The sequence below is a fragment of the Stenella coeruleoalba genome (assembly GCF_951394435.1).
Source record: "Stenella coeruleoalba genome assembly, chromosome: 17".
NCBI classification, from domain to species: Eukaryota; Metazoa; Chordata; class Mammalia; order Artiodactyla; family Delphinidae; genus Stenella; species Stenella coeruleoalba.
In genome coordinates this window covers 46,722,722-46,744,886 of record NC_137163.1, presented here as the reverse complement: position 1 = coordinate 46,744,886, position 22,165 = coordinate 46,722,722, and the positions used below count along the sequence as shown (strand labels likewise).

At 38.6% G+C, this 22,165-nt stretch overlaps 1 protein-coding gene across 1 annotated transcript; it reads right to left on the bottom strand.

The window, feature by feature from the left end:
• Positions 1 to 20,074: 20,074 nt before the first annotated feature.
• LOC307176101 (calmodulin-alpha-like) lies at positions 20,075 to 20,603 on the bottom strand (the record flags this gene model as incomplete). The annotated part of the gene is made up of 1 exon (XM_079901912.1): positions 20,075 to 20,603. Exon 1 carries the CDS (start codon positions 20,522 to 20,524, stop codon positions 20,075 to 20,077), a length of 450 nt encoding a protein of 149 aa, XP_079758038.1. The 5' UTR covers positions 20,525 to 20,603.
• Positions 20,604 to 22,165: the final 1,562 nt, after the last annotated feature.

Sequence of the window (22,165 nt, the reverse complement as noted above, 5' to 3'; positions counted from 1 at the left end):
CCACATGAGTGAGCCATCTAGAAAGTGGATCTCAGCCTCAAGTCAAGCATGGAGCAGAACAAGTCATCCCCACAGAGCCCTGCCCGAAATGCAAATTCCATAACTACTGTTGTTTCAGTCACTAAAACAGTCACTACGTTTTGGAGTGGTTTGTTACTCAGCAATAGATAACTGCTACATCCCAGACCTCAGAATACTTACAGCCTACAGTGGAAGATACAAAATGTTACCAACTTACATCTCTATGACATACTGTGATATACACCCTGTTGTCATATAGTTCACTCTGTTTGGGTCAGTGGGGTAAGAACAAACACCCTAGGAAGCCACACTTCCAACTGAAACTTCACCTTTGTATGAAAGAGAAAGAGCTGTTTCTTCCTCATAAACTTCACTGCCATTTTCTGGAACACATGGCATATAAACCCAGGATCATCACGAGCATGAGAGTTATGTTTGCAATTCAGTTACAGCTCTAGCCAAAACCTTGACATTCAGAAAGCTCCACAAAGTCAAAGTCCAGGAAACCAGAAAATAATTTAACCCCTTTTGCCAGAACACTCTTCCTAAACCTTAATATAATCATGGACTATTAATCCCACTGCTGGAAAGCTTTCTTTTTAAACTACCACACCTGGAATCTAATGATAATGATGATGTTACTACTCTATTGCACCTACTACTGATAATAATACATTTATTGATCCATTACTACTACTAAATATTTTACTAAGCATTGAGTATATATTTTCTCACTTAATCATCAAGTAACCCTATAAGATAAATGCTAATGCTATCAACATTTCATGGAAAAGGAAATTGGAGCATAGTAAAGTGAACTCAGTTGCCCAAGGCCACCCAACATGTGAGCAGTGGTATTGTGTTTGAACTCAGATAGCTTCAACCCACAGCCTGTACTCTTAACCACTGTGTACACTGTCCTCTTTTGTACTACGGCAATGCCTTTCTCAGTTTACTCATCTTAACTGCCCAATTGATAGCAAGTTCCTGAGGGCAAGAATCAAGTCTTAGTCATATTTTATCTGTATAACCAATAATGAAGTGCCTGGTACAAGTATGTTTGGTGCTATGTAAAGAGACATTACATAAACGCATGATGGGATGAACTGTATAAGTCACTTCTCCTTCCTGGTAATATCCTTAACAGGAAGGTGAGGTGATTATAGTAGGTAGTCAGAAATATCCGTTTCAGCTCTGAAATTCAATTATTCTCTGACCTGTACTACCTTTTTTTTTTTTTTAAAAAAAAAACAACCCTTCACCCTTAACATTTTTTGAAATTTATTTTATTTATTTTTGGCTGTGTTGGGTCTTCGTTGCTGTGGGTGGGCTTTCCCTAGTTGGGGCGAGTGGGAGTTACTCTGCCTTGCAGTGCACGGGCTGCTCATTGCAGTGGCTTCTCTTGTTGAGGAGCATGGGCTCTAGGTATGTGGGCTTCAGCAGTTGTGGCATGTGGGCTCAGTAGTTGTGGCTCATGGGCTCTAGAGCACAGGCTCAGTAGTTGTGGTGCACGGGCTTAGTTGCTCCACAGCATGTGGGATCTTCCCGGACCAGGGACCGAATCCATGTCCCCTGCATGGGTAGGCGGATTCTTAACCACTGCACCACCACGGAAGTCCTGACCTGTACTACCTTTAAGTGAGGCAGGAACTGAGAATTTTCTTTGCCTTACCCCTAGACTAGAAAATAATATGTTTCATAGGGTTGTACTGAGACTGGCTTCTCCTCTTAGCATTGGGATTTCCTGTGCTACTTTAATGAAAGAGTTCATTCTCTACAGATCCTTGAGAGTCTCAGTTGAAAGAGTCAGTCACACCTTTGTTCCTAGAGATTGGGGGAGAAACAGAAAAATCCTCAAGGCCCACAGGGCTTGGCAGTTCTTAGGGGAGACAGAGGTCAAAGTTGGGATGCCATTATCACTCTTTGGGTCTCTTTGGTCCTCAGGAACGACCCATTCAAGGCCTCCTCATCACAAGGTAAGAGAAATGAGAAGCTGAAGCTCCTTTTGCAAGGTGGCAAAATGAACTCCACATTTTATAGCCTAGTTCTTGGAATTTGATATATAAATGCTGTGGAATGCTGAGTCGGCTTTAGGAGGGAGATGATCCAGCTCTGTTACCTAGTTTAATTTTGCTGTTTCTTTTTAATTGGGGTAAGAGGAGGGAGGTATTAAGTTCATTGCCAAGCAAAATTACTCAGCACAACCCTCCCCATTCGAGCTCTCACAAATGAGAGGCATGGATCTCTGCCTCAGATTCTCTGCTCCACTTAGGTGTCAGAGACATCACATCAAAGCCTTTTATTTTTCCTCTCAGAAATGCTTGTATTTTTCCCCTGTGACATCTACTGACTACTCTCTCATATAATTTACCTGGACTTCCTGGGTTGTAATGTTTTACTAGTTCCCCAGCAATGACTTTAGAAAAACATTTTGTTACCTACAGGACACAGTCATGCCCTCCTTTTCTTTCTTATAGTCTTGCCAAGTTGTCTGTAAAATGAGTCATTTCCCTTACTCACTAACATGGTAAAATGAAAGTTGCCATCTTTGGCAGGGAAGGAAAATAGTCTAAATGGGTAGGAACTGTGTTTGACTAAAGGGTTAATATATGGCAGTTTGACACTACAGATATTTAAACATTTTCCCTGTCTGTAACCACAAGTATTATATTACATTCCTATTGGATCTGCCTACGTAGTACTTGGCTCTCTTTTCTTCCTGTGTTAAATATACATTTCCTTTATAGCTAACAGTTTGGTCAACTCCTGGAATTTATATCTCTTCTATGAGCCTCACTGCTCTGTGATTTCCTGGGGACCACTCCTAGACTCATCTTACTACTCATCCTAGTGGACCCTTGTAAATATTGACCCTTGGTATCTGTCATTACAGTGATGATTGACACAAGCAAGCACTTCTGCAGAGCCTGCCAAGACGACTCATTCTCCCAGGGTTACCCAACTGCCTTGCTCACATTGGATGTTGGCCAATTTCCTCCAAATCAATGTGGGAGAGCACCAAACTTCTATTTTTTGTCCCTCCTTTGTTCTTTGACAACAGCATCTAATGACCACACTCTCCCTCCTCTGTTTCCATGGCTAGTAACCCTGAGGTCACTTTGACTCAGATTCTTTCTTTGAGATGAACATTAGTCAGACTGTTAGGAATTCATGTATGTATAGCTTGGCAAAGAGATATATAGAACATTGGAATGACAGTCATACACCGTCCTGGGCTTTTGGTTTCCCTTATTGCTTTCAGTCTGCCTCACTGTGTGGAAACACTGAGCTCCCTGCTTCCTTCTAACCTTCAATGGTTTGGTATCTTTGATTGCTTAGTCTCCTTATAAGATCTGAATCCACAAATCTCCTCTTTTACACCTGTCATGAAGAATTACAGCATTTTTAAAACATGCAAATAGTCTCTTTACTGCTTGGCCTCCTTCCAAACCTCTACCTTCCTTTCTTCCATTTATTCATTAGACATTTATTGAGCACCTATTATGAACTGGTATTGTTCCACATACTGTAGCTAACTTGTTCTACAAAAGAAATGAGATTCCTGGTGCTTATATTTCTGGAAGGCAGGGAAAGGAGGGACCAGAAAAAAGAATAAACTATAAACAAGATAACCATTGACGAGATGAATTAACTAACAGCAATTATAAGGGGTAAATGTAATAGAGAGTGACTGGGGGCAGTAGGACTATCAAAGAAGATTTCCGAGTTCAGATGAAATGATCCTGAGAAGGAAGGGAGGAGTTCCATATTTGAAAGAAGCTAAGATAGTAAATCTTAGAAGTTCTTATCACAAGAAAAAAAAATTGTTTGTAACTGTGTAAGGTGACAGAGGGTAACTAGACTTATTGTAGTGATCACTTAGAGGTGTATACAAATACTGAACTATTAGGTCATACACTTGCAACTAACACTGTATGTCAGCTTTACCTCAATAACAAAAGGAGTTAGTCATGCGACCAAAGTTTTACAATAAGAACATATTTCAGGCAAAGGGAACAGCATATTCTGTGATGGGAAAAACTTAGCTAGACAAAAGAACAGAAATAATGCAATAAAAATGGTTGAACCAAGCATAAGAGCAGGAAGGCATTGCATCTCACCCATATTACCAAAGGTTAAACAAAGAATTAGTAACGATAAAGATGACACTGATCATTTACTTCTTCTATTCATTTGTTTCAGTGACACGTGAAGGAACTCAGCTTAACCCATTAGATACTGAACCAAAAATCTGTGAGACTGCAATCAGGCAACCAATTCAGTACATCTGGTTCTATTATGTTACCTCAGCCTGTCCTTCCTTTCCAACTTTCTTTCATAAGAATATATCTTTGAATTCTACAGAAACATGAGGGTGGGATATAGCATAACACCAAATTTTGAGAATTAGGAGATAGAAATATATGCACATGTGTTCCAAGAAACAAGCACAAGACTATTTAGAGTTATGCTATTCATATCAGTCAGACGAACAAATGCCATTTATTCTAAAATGGATTAATTTTAGAATACTTACAGTAGAATAAATTGTGATACATTCATACAATAGAATGAAAATGACCAAGGTAATGCTACAAAAAAGAACATGAATTACTATCACAAATGTTGAGTTGTGTGAAAGAAGACAGACATAAAGGCATATACACTACTACAATTCAGTTTATCTGAAGTTAAAAGTACATTTAAAAACATCATTTTTGTTTGTTGTTTTTGCGGTACGCGGGCCTCTCACTGCCGTGGCCTCTCCTGCCACGGAGCACAGGCTCTGGACGCGCAGGCTCAGCAGCCGTGGCTCACGGGCCCAGCCGCTCTGTGGCACGCGGGATCCCCCCGGACCGGGGAACGAACCCACGCCCCCCGCATCAGCAGACGGACCCCCAACCACTGCGCCACCAGGGAAGCCCTAAAAACATCATTTTTGAATGCATGTGAATGTGGTAAAACTATAAAGAAAAACTAAATAATAATCATGACCCTCAGAAGAAGGGCAGTAGGGAGGGGGGAAGGAATGGAGTCAGAAGTGGGCTGGGCTGCTCAGCAAATCTGGGAAGCAAGCAATTATCCATTTCTTGACCTGAGTGGCATTATATACGTGTCTTTTTTCTTTTTTTTTTTTGATTAATCAGTGACCTACATATCTTTTATTATAGACTCATCCTTAAGGATACTAAATTTCACAATAAAAATTGGTTAAAAGTAGAGAATAACATAGTTCCTAGCATACACTAAATATTCCATTCATTAAAAACGATGGTATTATTAGTTTGGATAAGACATTTCTCCTTACCTGGAGAAGGATTAGGTGAAATGTTTTCTAAATACCCTGATAGCTCAAAGGAAAAAAAAAAAACACCTATTTTAAGAAACAGTTTAGGGACTTCCCTTGTGGCATAGAGGTTAAGAATCTGCCTGCTAATGCAGGGGACATGGGTTCCATCCCTGGTCCAGGAAGATCCCACATGCCGTGGAGCAACTAAGCCCATGCACCACAACTACCGAGCCTGCGCCCTAGAGCCCGTGAGCCACAACTACTGAAGCCCGTGCACCTAGAGCCCGTGCTGCACAACAAGAGAAGCCACCGCAATGAGAAGCACGCACACCGCAACGAAGAGTAGCCCCTGCTCGCTGCAGCTAGAGAAAGCCTGCGCGTAGCAATGAAGACCCAATGCAGCCACACATACATACATAAATACATAAATATACATATATATATATAAAAGAAAGAAACAGTTTAACCTACTGAGTCTACTAGCCTACTCTGTACTCAGTTCCCCCGGTGTAACATGAAATCCAGATTTATGCTTATACAAACTAACATTTGGAAATAAGCGTTAATAAATAAAAAAATACATTCATCATTGCTAGAGTAGTTTAGATCTTACTGTGTGTTCCATAGCCATTGAATTTCTATTTTGCCTTTCTTTACATGTGCATAACTAATAGACTCATTGCAATAGTTTATGCCTGTTTTCCCTGCTACTTTAACAACTGAACGGAGGTAGGGCCCTTTCTTGTTTTAATGACTGTAGAATCCTTGGAATCTGCAGTACTATGTGGCACACGGCGGGCAGTGAAGAGTGTTCTGTGGTTCTACTGATGGAAGTTATCCTATCACAGGGCTCACGGTACTTTTAGAAGTGAAAATTAATACTAGCTGTTAGAACAGATGCACGCAAATTCTCAGTGATGGATAGTAGCTTTACTGGCAGGGTCTGGAACAGTGGTGCTCCTGTGTCACTAGTGATGGGGGCACAGTGAGAAATCCTGGCAGAGCCTCCATCACCAGCGACACACAGGAGCACCCCCGTTCCAGACCCTGCCAGTAAAACTATTATTAACTATTACAGTTCTGTTGAGCCTGCAAAAATTATCAATTGACTTTTTTCACCCAGCCTTATACACCCTTCCCCACCAGAAAGCAGGTGAAGGAAAGATACTGAATCGGCATTTGAAAGGATTTCACTTCTCTCCTTTCCAAGCCACCCTTCAGTGTGACCAATATCAGTGATTACTTTATGTTATGAAACTAGAGAGTAAACATTTAATTTACGTTTTTGTTTGGTTGTGAAGACGTAGATGTACACACACACACACATACACACACACAAAGAGAAAGAGAAAGAGAAAGACAGAGCGAGAGAGTACTTGCAAGTGTTTTAGAGAATGTCTCAAAACATTCAACATTCAAAACAGAGAACAGTTCTGCTGGAAGATTAATATTCATTCTCACATAGTGCTGGGTAAATTTGAAATTAAAACCTCAATTCCTTGATTCATATCAATAAAGGGATATTTCCAAGAACCTCTTTTTCACATCAAAACATTAATTTGTCAAAGCAAACAATGTCCTTCTTTTTGCAAATGCTTATTACCTTTTCAGACTATTCCTAAACTGCACGTTCTTTCTTATTAAAATTCAGCTATAGATATGTTGGCCATTCAAGACAGATGCTGAAATTTTTAATTTTCTAATAGGTTACCTTCAAGTGCTGAGTGATCACCAAGAACTGGAAATGGTGGATAATCTGCCTCTGTGATTCCAGAATAGAGCTCACAGAACCTTTGGGTAATCAACGTATAGAACAGCATCACAGCACTGGGGTGGTTTAAACATGGACAAACTGGTATAGGTAATGTGGTTGAGAATCAAATCACTGAAGTACTGAAGATTAAACAGAATTAAAGAATATTATGCTGCAGTCTCCATAAATGAGCCAACAAATATGCAGCAAAATCCTGAACTGCAGCCTTGAAATAAGGAGCTTAATGTAATTCAATGTTTATTGGTTGCCTAGAAACTAACTTAGAAGGGGGTTGGGCAGGCAGGACTACAAAACATGAAGGGTTCATAGGTTTAATAAGGAAATTATTAACTCTGAACTGTGTGGCGATGTGAGATATAAGTTCTCCAGTGGTCTCCTCTTCCACAAGCCCCTTAATATATTAGAAGGCAAGGTTAGGGGGCATGCAGAGAGGTTGCTATACAATGACAGAGCAGTGGTTAGGGCTCCAGGCAATCATGGACAGCAAACGTCATCATATTCAAACCTGCCGTCATTGCAACCAGAGATTATCTCCCCTTCTTGACAAACTGCATCTGTGGGTAAAGCTTGCTTATTGATTTTTCCTAAAATATCTTTCTCGAAACATACCGCTTAGGACTTGGTTATTACATGAGAAATTTCACCAGTTAGTTAGATTACTAAGGATGCTAAACATTTAAAAAAGGACAGGTAGGGGATGGGAGAGAGAGTTAGAAGACAGTTGAATAGCTTTTATGATAAGAAAATTAACAGGCTGTGAAATGGGGCATGCGACTTCATTCAAGAGCCTTTTGGAAGAGGAGGGACTAGTTTTTAAGTTTTAATTGCAAACCACAATGTCTTAAGGAGTCACTGATATCACTCGTGTCAGAATCCCTGTCATTAGTTCAGCTTCTTGTTTTTATTCAGATATAGAAACTGAAGAGCTGATGCCCAGGTGGCAATTGAAGAGGTATCATTTTAGCATTTCCTCTAAAACCATTAAGTAAATAGCCCTCTCACTTTTAGCACAGTGCCCACGCAGTGCACATGCAGTGCACACACAGGAGACATCGTGCTTTAGCATCTTAGCTTGAAAGAGCTGCTCAGGGAGGACATATTTTCTCCTAATTATTCTTGACAGGAATTAGGTCAGATTAATTAGTTTAAAATTCACCTGAACAACAGTGTCTTTGCTAATTACTTCAGGGCATATACATAATTCTTTTACAACAGGGAAAAAAAGGAAAAGACTAGGGGAGAATTCAAACCCTGACCCCTTTGGTGGACAATTCATAAAAAGAGGTCCCTTTGTGACCTAAAAGGGGGCATAGGGAGCAGAGAGTATCTGGAGCCTTTAATTCAGAACGAGGATAAATGTTTCTTTATATAACTATCCCTATTTATATATTTATGTGTTTTAAAGTATCCATATTTAAATTATTTTTAAAGATACATTTAAAACTAGTTTAGAATATATATGTCAGAGTAAGACGGTGAGTGGTTAAGAACATGAATTTTAGAGAAAAGATTTTCCCAGCTCAACCCCTTGCAAGCTTTGAGACCTTGGGCAACGTACATACCTCTTGAAGGTTCAGGTTGTCCTTGTTAAACTAATAATAGCATTTAGCACCCACCTTATGGCTTGTTGTAAGAATTAAAATATGAGATATGTAAACCACAGCATGTGACAAAGAGTAAGTAATATTTGTTAGGTATTATCACTTCTACAGAAACATAGGAAATTAAATAAATGTTTGCCTAGACACTTTTAAGCTAGTCCTAAAAATTACCTTTAAAATGAATTATACCTGTTGGCTTGAACTGCATTAGAAAAGCCCCTTTAAATTTAGGTTCAAATTTCTACAGGGAAAGATGGATTAAAATATTTCAGTAGACTAAATATCCACTGATATTAAGCAAAAGTCAAAACTGTCCAGGGGCTCTCAGGCTGATAGGAGAGTGTTAGTGCGTATTACTTGTCCAGGGTCCTACTCAGGTCTCTGAAAGCATTTCGAAACCATTGATTTGTCAGAGAAGCCCAAATGAAGATTTTTTATATGAAATCTCCTAATATTTAAATGCTTGCTCAGAGGTTTTTTAATAATCATATGAGACAAACTTATTCTCACATCGGTTTTTATTAACTGAAGAATTCTAGGATAAATTATGGATTTGGGAACTCATAATCCAGCATTTAGATACATATAAACTGAAGACTAATTTTGCTGAGAAAACAAACTAGGTTCAGCCTCTGTTACAAAGGATCGTTTTGATTTCCTTCTCAAATACTAGAATATATTTACAGCTTAAAAATTAGATGGAATAGAAGCCATTAAAATTGATGACATTGAAGGAAGGAAATAGAAATATTTTCCAAATGCAGACCCAAGTTGAAAATACAACTTGTAACACCATCTGCATCAGCGCCATCTATTTTGTTGCCTAACACATATGTTAACATCATTGTCACTACTTTAATTTACACATCTCTCTTGAAAAACAACTGGATACTGAAGAGAATGCACGCCTCACCAGGCATGTGAGGCAGGAGTCTGGATGGTGCTAATCACATGTGGCCAAGAAGACGCTTTCTTATTTGCCATGAAGGAACTGTGTGTCTTAACACTATCATTAATCTACAAGGACAAAATGTGAATAGAATCCTTTGACTATTTTAGGGTGAAACTCAGCTATTACAGTGAAAAAAAAAAAAGGAAACAAATGTGCTTAGGGTGGGGTGGGAAAAAGAATGTAACTATCTTAAATTGCCAAATGGCTGATTGGAATAATCATCAGGTACTGGTCATTCCTGGTGTTGTGTCTTCTCTTCTGCAGAGTAACAAATGCTCGTGAGATACTGAGTCTGAGGAGGTCACAGATGCCCGCATTTCTCCTCATTGAGGAGGTAGCTGAGTTGGTTGGATGTGAATAAAATGCTCAGAAACAGAATAATTAAAACAATAACAAGACTTCCCTGGTGGTGCAATGGTTAAGAATCCACCTGCCAATTCTGCATTGGCAGAATGCACTTGCCAATGCAGGGGTTCGAGCCCTGGTCCGGGAAGATCCCACATGCCGCAGAGCAACTAAGCTCGTATACCACAACTACTGAGCCTGCGCTCTAGAGCCCGCGAGCCACAACTACTGAAGCCCACAAGCCTGAAGCCCGTGCTCCACAACAAGAGAAGCCACCGCAATGAGAAACCCACACAACCGCAACGAAGAGTAACCCTGGCTCGCCACAACTAGAGAAAGCCTGCGTGCAACAATGCAGACCCAACGCAGCCAAAGATAAATAGCTAAATTAATTAATTTTAAAAAATAAAATAAAATAACAACAGGCGCCCTATTATCTTTGCGGAAATGAAAGAGGCAAACAGATTTTCGCTCATTCTGTTTCTGTTTCTCACGGGTAAATAAGCGGTAGCTGGCTTTGGGTAAGAGCTAGCTTTCCAGAGTGAGGAGGCTCACCCGAGAAAAGGCTAAGCTTTTCAGTAAAAAGGAGATTAAGCTTCTTTTACTTCACAGCCTAATGTTTTTGTTAAACTCTATTACAGTACCTAGGTCCCAAAATAATTTTGGGTTGAGTTATAGGAGCAGAAGGGGTAATAGGTCAAGAGTTATGAGGGTGTTTTCTCATGTAAATGGTGGTTTGATATTGTTGATATGATACATATATTTACCTCATTGTGTTATGATTAATACAGAAAGAGTGTATAGGGCAGTAATACTGTCTTAGCCCCTATGAGGATAATGGTGATATTGGACTAGAAGAAAGATATTACTACAAATAGTTCTCTGATTAAGTTGATTGTGGGGGGCAGGGCTAGGTCTGTAAGATTTACTAGTAGTCATTATGTTGCCATTAGTGGAAGAAATGTTTGTAGACCACGGACTAAAATTATGTTTCAGCTATGAATACGCTGATAATTTGAATTTGCCAGGCAAAATAATATAGATGATGTGAGGCTGTGGGTGATTATTAGGGCCCTAGTTCCTATAGAACTTGAAGGTGTTTGGGTAAGAAGAGCTACTATGACAAGTGACACGTGCTTAACGGAGGTGCATGTGATGAGCTATTTTAAGTCTGTTTGGTGCAAGCAGATTGAGCTCATTATAATTACTCCTTAGAAGGACAATATAAGGAATGGGTACCTCACATACTTTGCTATGGGTTTCAGGATTACTGTGATTCGTAGCCACCAAGTTTGCGTAGTAGGGCTGCAAGAATCATAGATCAGGCGATAAGGGCTTCTACGTGCATTTTTGACATCATAGGTGTAACCCATAAAGGGGTATTTTTACTATAAAAGCCACTTTACACACTAATCGTGTGAAAATATGGGATCAAAAGTTAGATATTGTTTGGGCTCAGTACTGCATTGTTAAAGTTTAGTGAGCCTGTAGTATTTTGGATAGACATTAGTGCAACTAGAAGTGGAAGGGATGCCACTAGTGAGTAAAATAAAAAAATAGAGTCCTGCATTAAGCCGTTCTGTTGGGTTTCCTCATCAAGTTATAACTAATGTTGGGACTTGTGTTGCTTCAAATAAGTTGTAGAATGGAATCATTTCCGTGGCCTTGAATGTTAAGATTAAGAATATATGTAGTATAATTAATATAGTAATAGACAGTTTGTTTGCTTTTTTCCCAAGCCAGTGATTCTTTAGGTAGCTGGAATTGCCTAGCTCTGAGTGTTAGTGGTAAGAGTCATGTAGTTCAAGTTGGTAAAGGTGCTGACAGAGGGTCAGAGAAGAATAAAGTTAAGGCTGTTGTTAGAAAGGTAAAGACTAACAAAACTAATTAGTATGCTGTAGGTTGTGGTGTGAATTCAAATTATATTGCTCTTTGATAAACATGTTAGTGGCATGAATATAATAGAACAGTAATTTTTAACACTGGAGAAGGTTTGTATTTTGTATGCAATCAATGCCATAGGTGTTTGATAATATTCCTAGCAGGGATAACCTAGTGCAGCTTTTCAGGTTATGAATGTTAGTCAGATGACGAGTATTATGCTAGCTAGAGTGAAATGGACATTTAGAATTATTAGGGTTGCTATAATGAATAATGATAATATTATTTCTTCCTGACATAGTAGAGAAGATATTAAGTGAGATCAATAAATTAAGAGCCCTATAAGGGAAACTGTGAATGCTGGAATAATATTTATGTAGACAAAAGATACTCAGTAATTATGAATTTAATCATAGTTTAACGAGACAAAATCATTTGTTTTCATTTAAACTAATTATCATATTTGTGTCATTCTGATCACTTTTGAGTTCACTCACAGGCTATACTTATTGCTAGTAGTGAGATCAGGATTAGTGCTATGATGAGTATTGTTTTTAGGTTGCTAGTTTGGACTGCTCAGGGCAGGGGCCGAAGGGGGGCAATTTCTCTCGATCAAGGGGAGAAATGTAACGGCTACCAGGAAAATCTTTATGGAAAATCCTATGGGGTCAGATCCGCATTTGTAAGGACTTGATTCTTCTGTATCTGTCTTTACTAGGGGAAGTCAGAATTCGCTAAGTACAAGTAGTGAAGCTAGTACTATGTTTGTGGTTAATGCTATAAGGTTTATTATTCTTTTCAGATTGTACTAATTGACTGGAAGACAACTAATTGATACTAAAAGAACACACCCTCAACTCCATTTCACTGTACAGTAGAAACTAACACAACATTGTAAAACAACTATACCCCAATAAAAGAAAAAACAGAATAGACCCTCATCAATAAATGGAGATGTAGAGAAACAGCCATACTATGTCTACAAAGTGTATCAGGCAGTGGCTTCAAATCTGAAATGATTTGAAACTGTAGTTGGCACAGGCAGCAGACAATGAGGAAAAGTAGAGCCAATGATCACGTGTAGGCCATGGAAACCTTTGGTTATGAAGACTGTTGACCTGTGTACTCCATCTGAGATTGTAAAAGCTGTTTCATAATATTCTGAGGCTTGTAGTAGTGTAAAGTAAACTAGGGAGATTGTAATAAAAAGAGCTTGAGGAATATGCTTACAATTTCCTTCTATCAAGCTGTCGTGAGCTTGGGTAATAGGTACTCCAGAGGCCAGTAAGACAGGTGTTGAAAAGTGGTACTTCTAATGGATTTAGGGGGTGAATGCCTGTTGGTGGTTAGCAACCACCTAGTTCAAGTGTAAGGGCAAGACTTGAGTGATGAAAACCTCAGAAGAAGCCTATAAAAAAGAGAACCTCTGAAATAATAAACAGAATTATGCCATATCAACATCCTTTTTGAATGAAACTGGTGTGTCATGGCCTTGAAAAGTGCTTTCCCTGGTGATGTCTCATCATCATTGACATATTGTTAACATACTAGTTAATCAGCCCGAGGATAATAAAAAAGTTGAGTTAAAATGGAATCATATGACTAGATGGGATGTTAAGAGAAGGGCTAAGAGGGCTCCTGTAAGAGGTCAGGGACGAGGATTTACTATATGATACGCATGGGTTTGGTGAGTCATTAGGTGTCATTGTGTAGGTAGAGGCTCACTCACAGGGTGAGCACGTTAGCTTGAATAAGGGCTACTGCATACTCGAGAAAAGTGAGAAGAACAAGACTAATAAATATAATGAGGGCTGTGGGAGGATTCATGCTTAATAGGGAAAGGGATGCTCCTCTGATTAGGTGAATTAACAGGTGACTGGCTGTGATACTGTCTGTTAGTCGTAGGGCTAGGGCTATTGGTTGGATAAATAAGCTAATAGTTTCAATAATTACTAGCATCGGGATAAGAGGGATTGGTGCCCCAGGTGATAGAAAGCGGCCTACAGATGCTTTTGCTTTATGGCAGAAGCCAGTGATCACAGTGCCTGCTCATAAAGGGACCACTGTGCCTAAGGTTATTGAAAGTTGCGTAGGGAGGCAAATGAGTTCAGTAAGAGCCTAGTAAGTTTGTTGGCCAATGAATAAGGGACATAAGGATTAGTGTTCTGGTTTGTCCTTTATAGTTCTGGATGTTCATTATTTGTTCTGACATAAGCTGAAGAAGTCATTGTTAAAGAGAAATTATGTGGTTATTAATCAGTCGGTTGAGTGCGGGGGAAAAATACCTGGAAACATAATAATTAAAAATAACAACAGTCAGTCCTAGTATCGTTGGGGTAATAAAAGAAGCAAATAGATTTTTGTTCATTCTGTTTTTGTTTCTCAAGGGTTAAATAAGAGGTAGCTTTTTTTTCTCGGTGAGAGCTAGCTATCTAGAACGGAAAAGCTCTAAGAGAAGAAAGCTAGCTTTATCAATATCAGTATCAATATCAATACTTTGTACATAATCTTTGTATTTCTTGTATCAACCAGCTGTAACCGATATTATCATTGCCACTGGCAGGGCCAGCACATCAAGGAGTCAAGATGTGGGGTCTGGGTGAAAAAGATACAGATGAAAATCTTTAACATAGACCATCTGAGATCTTTGCCTACCTCATAAAACTGTTTCAGCATTAAATTTTACATAAGAAATATTTTAGCAATGTCTTGATATACAGTTACTCTAAAATAATAGAGGATGTTATTGTTGGTATGGTTGTGGCTTTTATCTTTATCAAATAAAACCTAGTCCTAAATTTAAAGAGGTTCCAATTGAAATAGAGAACATTAACATGGAATGCAAGCAAATGAGAACCAGAAAAAAAATATCATGAATAAAATTTCATTGTAGTATTTGACTACATTATTGATTGTTTTTATTGTTATGAAATATGAACACCTGCTCTTTCGTGAATGTCAACTCTGGGATGAACTGTGTTAGGTGCTTTACATACACAATCTCATTTAATCATCCTAACATCACTCTAAGGTAGGCATTACTATAATCCTCGTTGTAAATATGAGGAAATTGAGCTTAAGTGAAGTTCAATATTGTTCTCAAAGTCCCCTGGATGGTGGTGATGCTTAAGCTATGATAGCAGATATTGATCTCAAGCAGGTAGCAGGATGTAAGGACTTCCATCCTTCTGCCCCACTGGACCCCACAGTACACCATCTAAATTTGTTTGGGCATATTTACACCATCTCTCTACTGTTATGTGTTTGCAAGAAACGATGGAGGTGGAGTGGCAGCTCATGTGATGGAAAGGGTAGAAAAAACTCAGTTCCACGTTTAGCCCCATGGATGTGGATCACCACTAGGGGTCAGGCTAATATTCAGGCATATTTCAGTATTTTTTGGCATAACCATAATGCACAAAACACAAAGCAGCACCTTAATTTGCTCCCCAATATCCAAATGTAAAACAGAACAGCTCTTTGGAAAAGTATTTGGTAGTTTCTTAGAAATTTCGACATAAACTTAACACACAACCCATTCTTTTTATTGCTGAATTGTATAATATAACGATTCATAAGTTGATAAGATGAAAAGCTCCACAAAAATTAGAGATAAGAGCAGGCCAAGGGTGAGATAAGACTTTGACTCACGCTGTTTCCTTCCTAAAACATTCACCCCTACCCATATCCTGCTGTAGCAACCTCCTCCATCCCTTCTAACTTCTTTTAAAAGATTTTGTCTCTGCTTCATGTCTCTTCATCCTCATATCATATTCAACCCTCAATCCACTGCAATCTGGCTTCAGCCCACATTATTCTACTAAAACTATTCTTGCCAACTTTGTTATGACCTCCCTTTTGTTACATGTAGTAGGTGTATTCCAGCCTTCATCTTTACTTCCTGTCTCAACACTTCTGGCCCTGTCGATGATTCCTTCTCTTATACTGATTCTCTTTCCATGTAATTAGTGATATTTTATACTTTTAATTTTCCTTCCACACCTATAGTTACTTCTTCACCAGCCTTATTTCCGGGTTCCTCCTCCTCTGTCCATCTTTTATGTGCTGATACTACTTAGGCTCCTATGCAAGATCCACTTTTCCTTTTACTTGAAAGTGGGGTCAGAGGATCATCTGCATCAAAATCATGGTAAGGGACTCTATTTGTCAAGCGTGTAGATTTGTGAGCTACATCCTATACCTACTCAGTAAGACTCTGGAGTTGGTGCCCAGGATTCTGAATTTTATCACACCTCCTGGGTAATTCATCTGACCCCAAAGTTTGAGAATCTCTTCAACATCTTCCCTGGGTAATATCGTCCATTCCTAAATGCTCAATTACCATCCACCTGATAAAAGTTCTAAACTTTATATCTCTAGGTCACATCTCATTCCTGAGCTTCAAAATCCACAGGCCCAAATTTCTGCTAGCCATTTCATTTAGAGTCCTACAGAAACATAAAACTTTCTATGCCCCAAATGATCTCACTACCTTCACTTGCAGACTTCTGTGTTTTCTATCTTTGGAAGTGGAACCAGCCACCACTGCTGCAGATTCCAGAAATCTAATTAGCTTCCCTGACCTCATATCCTCACCCTCCTCTACTTCCAAACAGCTGCGAAGCTCTCTCAATTTAATCTTCTAAAAAATGATGATTCCAGCTACTTCTCTCCATCAACACTTAGTGCTATTCTAGTTGAGGCCAGCATCATGTATCATCTGGAACCACTATAGCAGATTCCAAAAGAGTCCCTCAGCCTCTAGACTTAGGCTCTCACCTAACCGTGATCTTTTCTTCACACTGAAATGACTTTTCTAAAATGTGAACCTGACCAGGCAGCTTCCTTATTTAAAACCTTACTACAGAATCCCAATGCTCTTAGAAGGATGGTCATGCTTCCATGGTACAACCTCAGCTTACTGTCTCAGTCTTATTTATTATCCCCAGTTCCTGTTTTATCTTTTAAGAATTCTACCTTTTAGTTAAATTTAACTTCTCTTCTTCGAAGAACACCACATCCTCTTTTGTCTCCATACTTTCACATATTATGCTCACTGTGACTGAAAGATTCTTCTCCATCTCTTTGCTTGGCTGAATTCTACTAATACTTCAGGTATCACCTTCCATATCACTTTCCCTGGGAACTCTCTCTGACCAGCCCGCCCACCAAATTCAAATAAGAGGATCCTGCGGTGTGTGATTATAATACGCTGTACCAACCCCATCATAGCACTTATTATCGTGCATTTTAAGCTTCAGTTTACTTAACCTTTCCTGCACTAGACTATAAGTCTAATGGAGGCTGGAACCACGTGACCACAACTTGGAATGTGCCACTATATATCTACGGAATGATTCAACAGGTGAATGACTTTTTAAAAAACAACCACAATCTAAAAAAAAGTGTTACAATCTTATATTTTCAGCTTTCATATAATCGAATTATAATCAAGACTGGGAAATTACATTCTAGATCTTTAAATGATAATATGAACATTATTTTAATATAATATTTGAATTTTTAAGAATATATACGTATAAATTTATTAATATTTTAGGGAAAAGTATTAGACAGTGTTCACAATTCATAATTTCAGAGCCACCTCAGGATGAGCCATAATAAATTATATAAAATTCTTTTCACATATTTGGATATAAGAAATACAACTATAAATTTTAAGCTATTTAATATTGTATTCCTATTTAATAGTACCACAAATTGAATAAAGTTCTTATTTAAATAGACATGAAAAGGAGTCTTGTTCAAGGTCTTTTATCCCTGTTTATTCACTTTCTCTGAATGAATGGAATTTGAAAAGCTATAATATACATTCCCTTATTTGAAAACATATTTTCCTCCTCTAAAACTCATTTTTTTACTCTGTAGATTTCACGACGACCTCTTCACTGGCAATTTCAAGGTACTTCACTTACTTTTGCATGTGGGCTTTTTAAATAGAACCTGACCGCTTTGAACTTTTGTATTTGAAATCCAGAAAGCAAATTCTCCTAGGGTTCCACATTAGGATTCTTCAGCTAGAAGCTAAGACTGGATATGCATAAAATCAAATATTCAAGCCCTAGAAGTCTGTTCTCATGCCTCCTCACTCAGTGGCCATTCCATAGCAAACTCAGCTCTGGACAGCTCCCTCAGAAATTCATCAAGGTGGGGGAATTCATCATAGATCCAATTCAAGGTGTTGTTACATTGCCACCTCATGACAAATCAGAGCTACGCAACTTCAGAGGACATTGGTATATCCACTGGGATATAGAAATTGATAACAGAGCTGGAAGGTTAATTTTTGCCTTCATATAAATGCTAAACAATTTTTAAAGATGCAAATAATGGAGTTTGGAAGACTAGTTCCTTCACTTACTAGTTGTGTGACCCTAAAGCAAGTAAGATAATGTTTTTTAATGAGCATATATCAAATTAAAAATAAAGTGTGGCTTAAGTATACCACAAATGACATCACACAGGTCCGATATTGAGTTCTTTTAAAGGGCTGATTTGTGAATTACATAAGAATATGAGATATAACTCAATATACTAGCATACTCCCTGGTACTGTACACCATTCTGGTTAGCACCAATGGCTCCCAATGACAGGACACTGCACTGCCTGGAAGAAAGTGTCATGATATCAAACAATAGGGCAGAACTCCACCAAGTAATACTGAATACTTTTATTAAGGAAACAGAAAAAGAAAAGAAAATATGAAATAGTGGCAGTTTCTTTGCACAAAAGCTGAGTAAAACTTGTTACCCTCAGGGGAGAAGTTTCTTGAATTGGGAAATCATAGCCTGAGCTGAGAGTTTGGAACATTTGTTCACAAACCTATTATCCTTTCTATAGCTTCACATTAAACATCGCAACTAGTTTATTCCCTTACCATCTGGGCCAGTAGGCCAAATTCTACCCTGAATTTTTCATTCCTATATTCCCTGTGGCTGTTTTTACTGATCTGCACGCCCTTTCTCAACAAAAAGTGGCTTTACTCCTCCCTTTCTAATTTTCAGAAACATCTTTGTCATCCTTATGACCTTTCAGTGAGGGACATTCAGCATAAAGGGGAAAAATATGTAAAAGCATCTTTGTGATAGTTGGCAGAAGATATAAGAGCTGATATCTGTGCCCTTGGGTGATTATGTACCCACTGGGGCTCCAGGTTTCTCATCTGCTCATCTGTGAGATCAGGAGAGTGATCATAAATACTATTATAAGTTTTTTTTCTCTAACAAAGTAACTTTCATATACATTATCTCATTTAATCCTTATAATATCCTTATATCCCTATGAGGCAGATAACACACCCAGCAACATTTCATAATGGTATTATACAAATCCGCAGAGGTGAATATGAATCACTGCGCCAGTCAAAAACTCTCATTTAAGGCTGGAGGGAAGATTACTTGTTAACATGCAACAAATATTTCCTGAACACCTACTGTGTGTTTACCACTGTATCTACACAATAAGGATGGAGTAATGAACAAGTTAGAACACACCCCTGTCCTTAGCAAGCTTACATACGAGAGTGGAGAAAGACTATAAAGTAGGAAACCAAATAATAAACTAGATGATTTAGAGAGGGACATAGCACCATGAAGATAATAAAGCAATATACAACTTGGAATGGATTTGAGGCAAATTGTGCCAGAAGCAGATTTTCTTTAAGTGGCTAAAACAAAGTAATAAGCAAGTAACAATAAAAGAAAATGTTTCCGGTACAGGACCAGCAGTACAAAAAAATAGTTTTCGAGTACCTGGATAAAACACCCGTTTTGCAATAGTGCAACTTTTAAGTACATATTGTTGACTGTCCACAGTCTACGCAGAGTTACAACTCCACACTTCAACAACAACATGCTGACAGTTCCTAAAGAAAACTACTTAAAAAAAAAGGCATAACCCAGATGTTCCCTCATTTGACCAACTCCATCTAAGTTTAGATGTGCAGAAGGGCCTATTAGAGATATCCAGAGTAAGCCACATGCAACATGTTACTTGATCAATTTTTCTAAAATAAGGTTTCAGGACAATGACAGTAAGATAAGGGAAGAAAACATGGAGGAATGAAGTCCTAATTACTATACATGCATATTTTTTTGACAATAGGGGGAAACCTTTTACAGATAAGTTACAAAGAAAAGTCAAATAAACAATTTTGTACAAGAAATTTAACACGTTCTGTACAATGTCTTCACTTTGCTGTTATCATTTGTACAAACTCTTCATAGTTTACTTGATCATCACCATCAATATCTGCTTCCCTGATGATTTCACCAACCTCTTCATCTGTTAACTTCTCTCCAAGGTTTGTCATCACATGGCGGAGCTCTGCTGCACTAATATAGCCATTACCATCCTTATCAAACACAAGGAATGCTTCTCTAATTTCTTCTTCACTGTCTGTGTCTTTCATTTTTCTTGCCATCATTGTCAGAAATTCCGGGAAGTCAATTGTGCCGTTACCATCAGCATCCACCTCATTAATCATGTCCTGTAACTCTGCTTCTGTGGGATTCTGCCCAAGAGACCTCATTACAGTTCCCAACTCCTTTGTTGTTATAGTTCCATCACCATCCTTGTCAAATAGTGAAAAAGCTTCTTTGAATTCTGCAATCTGCTCTTCAGTCAGCTGGTCAGCCATGCTGCAAGCGCTACCGGTCTCCGGGACTCGACTACTCAACCACTCAGCTCGTTTGCTCCACTTGGACTAATTCTGTTCTGCTACTTTAATAGACTTATTTTATGCCTAACAGAAACTCAATACATGGTTGATGAGTAAATCTCCAATCAGAATTCATCCCTCCGTTACCTCTATGCCTAAGGAACGGAGTCTGAATCTGTTGTAACAATACTCCCTGTGTGGAAGTCTGGAAAGAAAGTAGAAAGATTTTTGACAAGGACAGTGATTGAAGAAAGAAACAGATTTGAGAGATTCCAGAGAAAGAAGCAAGGACCACGATGACGAGGGGGAGGTGAAATTTTGGGGGGATTCTGGGTGGGTGCAATGAGGAAGGAGGAAAGCTCCAGAATGATGGCCAGGTTTGGCGTGAATAAATGGCTAAACTATCAGTTCTCCCAAAAGAGGGTTACCTGATTTATAATGTTTGACACATCCCTTATCACACAAAAGTGCTCGATTGCTTGAATTGTTTTGAATAGTATGTTTTCATTAGTGCTAATAATGAAAACATAATTAAAAGCATGTTTGTAGTGAGAGGCAATAAGTTCATTTTTGCACATGACAAATTTAAAGTTCTTATGGGACCACTAAGCAAAGAGGTCCCATTGCTTGCTGGATGTATACGAATGGAGCAGATGGGAAATAGGGTCTAGATTTGTAGATGTGATGCTGATGAGGTTATTGAAAGCAACACAGTATAAAGAGAATATGTAACCTGAGAAGAGAAGTCAGACATTGGAATATCAACATTTAGTGAAGCGATAGGTAACTATGATGAGAGAGGGGTGGAATAGCCAAAGGTGTAGGAGAAAGACCAGGGCAAACTGGTTTCACAGAATTCAAGGTGGAAAAAAAATCATGTAGAAGAGAGTACTCAACTGTGCATTTCACTGGATATAAATTTTATATCAATTAAAAAAAACCACTTACCCTCAGACATCCTTTACTAATTTGTTTTGGCCTAGATTGTTTTGTTCTAGAGATTCACTGCCTCTGTTGGTATGTTGAAACAGCAGCCTCCAGTGGTTATGGTCATGGAGAACTAGGATTTATGGACTAGGTACGGTTTTTTCATATAGTACATGCTCAACAAAGTGAGTTGAACTAAATTAATTGTTCTTCAGTCACAAAGAAACAAATGCTTTGTGTGACGCTTTCTTAGGGCAAAGAACATTGGCTTAAAGTGAAGGTCCTGGGATTATGCTGGTAAAACAGTCAAGACTGTTTGCTTGAAATACTGATCCACGGTCCAATCGTTGTTTGCTGGCTGCTGTGGCAATCTGAAGCTCCCAAGATCAGCATCTTTGCTCTCCCTTCCCCTCAATTTTTGGTTGTTATGGTAGGGACAGCAAGCCAATAGTTATGCTTAGCTCTGAGTATATGATCAATTATTTCTTTCTTCATGGTATGCTTTCTTAAAAAGCCAAAAAGTGCATTTTTACCCTAACAAGCCTTTTAAAAGTTGCTCATAGTGTGCCGCTGACAACAATAGTCCTAAATTTCAATTTCTACTCCACCTCTCAGACTTGCTTTATCTTTTTTAGATCTTTTCTTCTCATCTGACGAGAACATGTTTTTCCAGACCTCAAGAATACTGAGAAC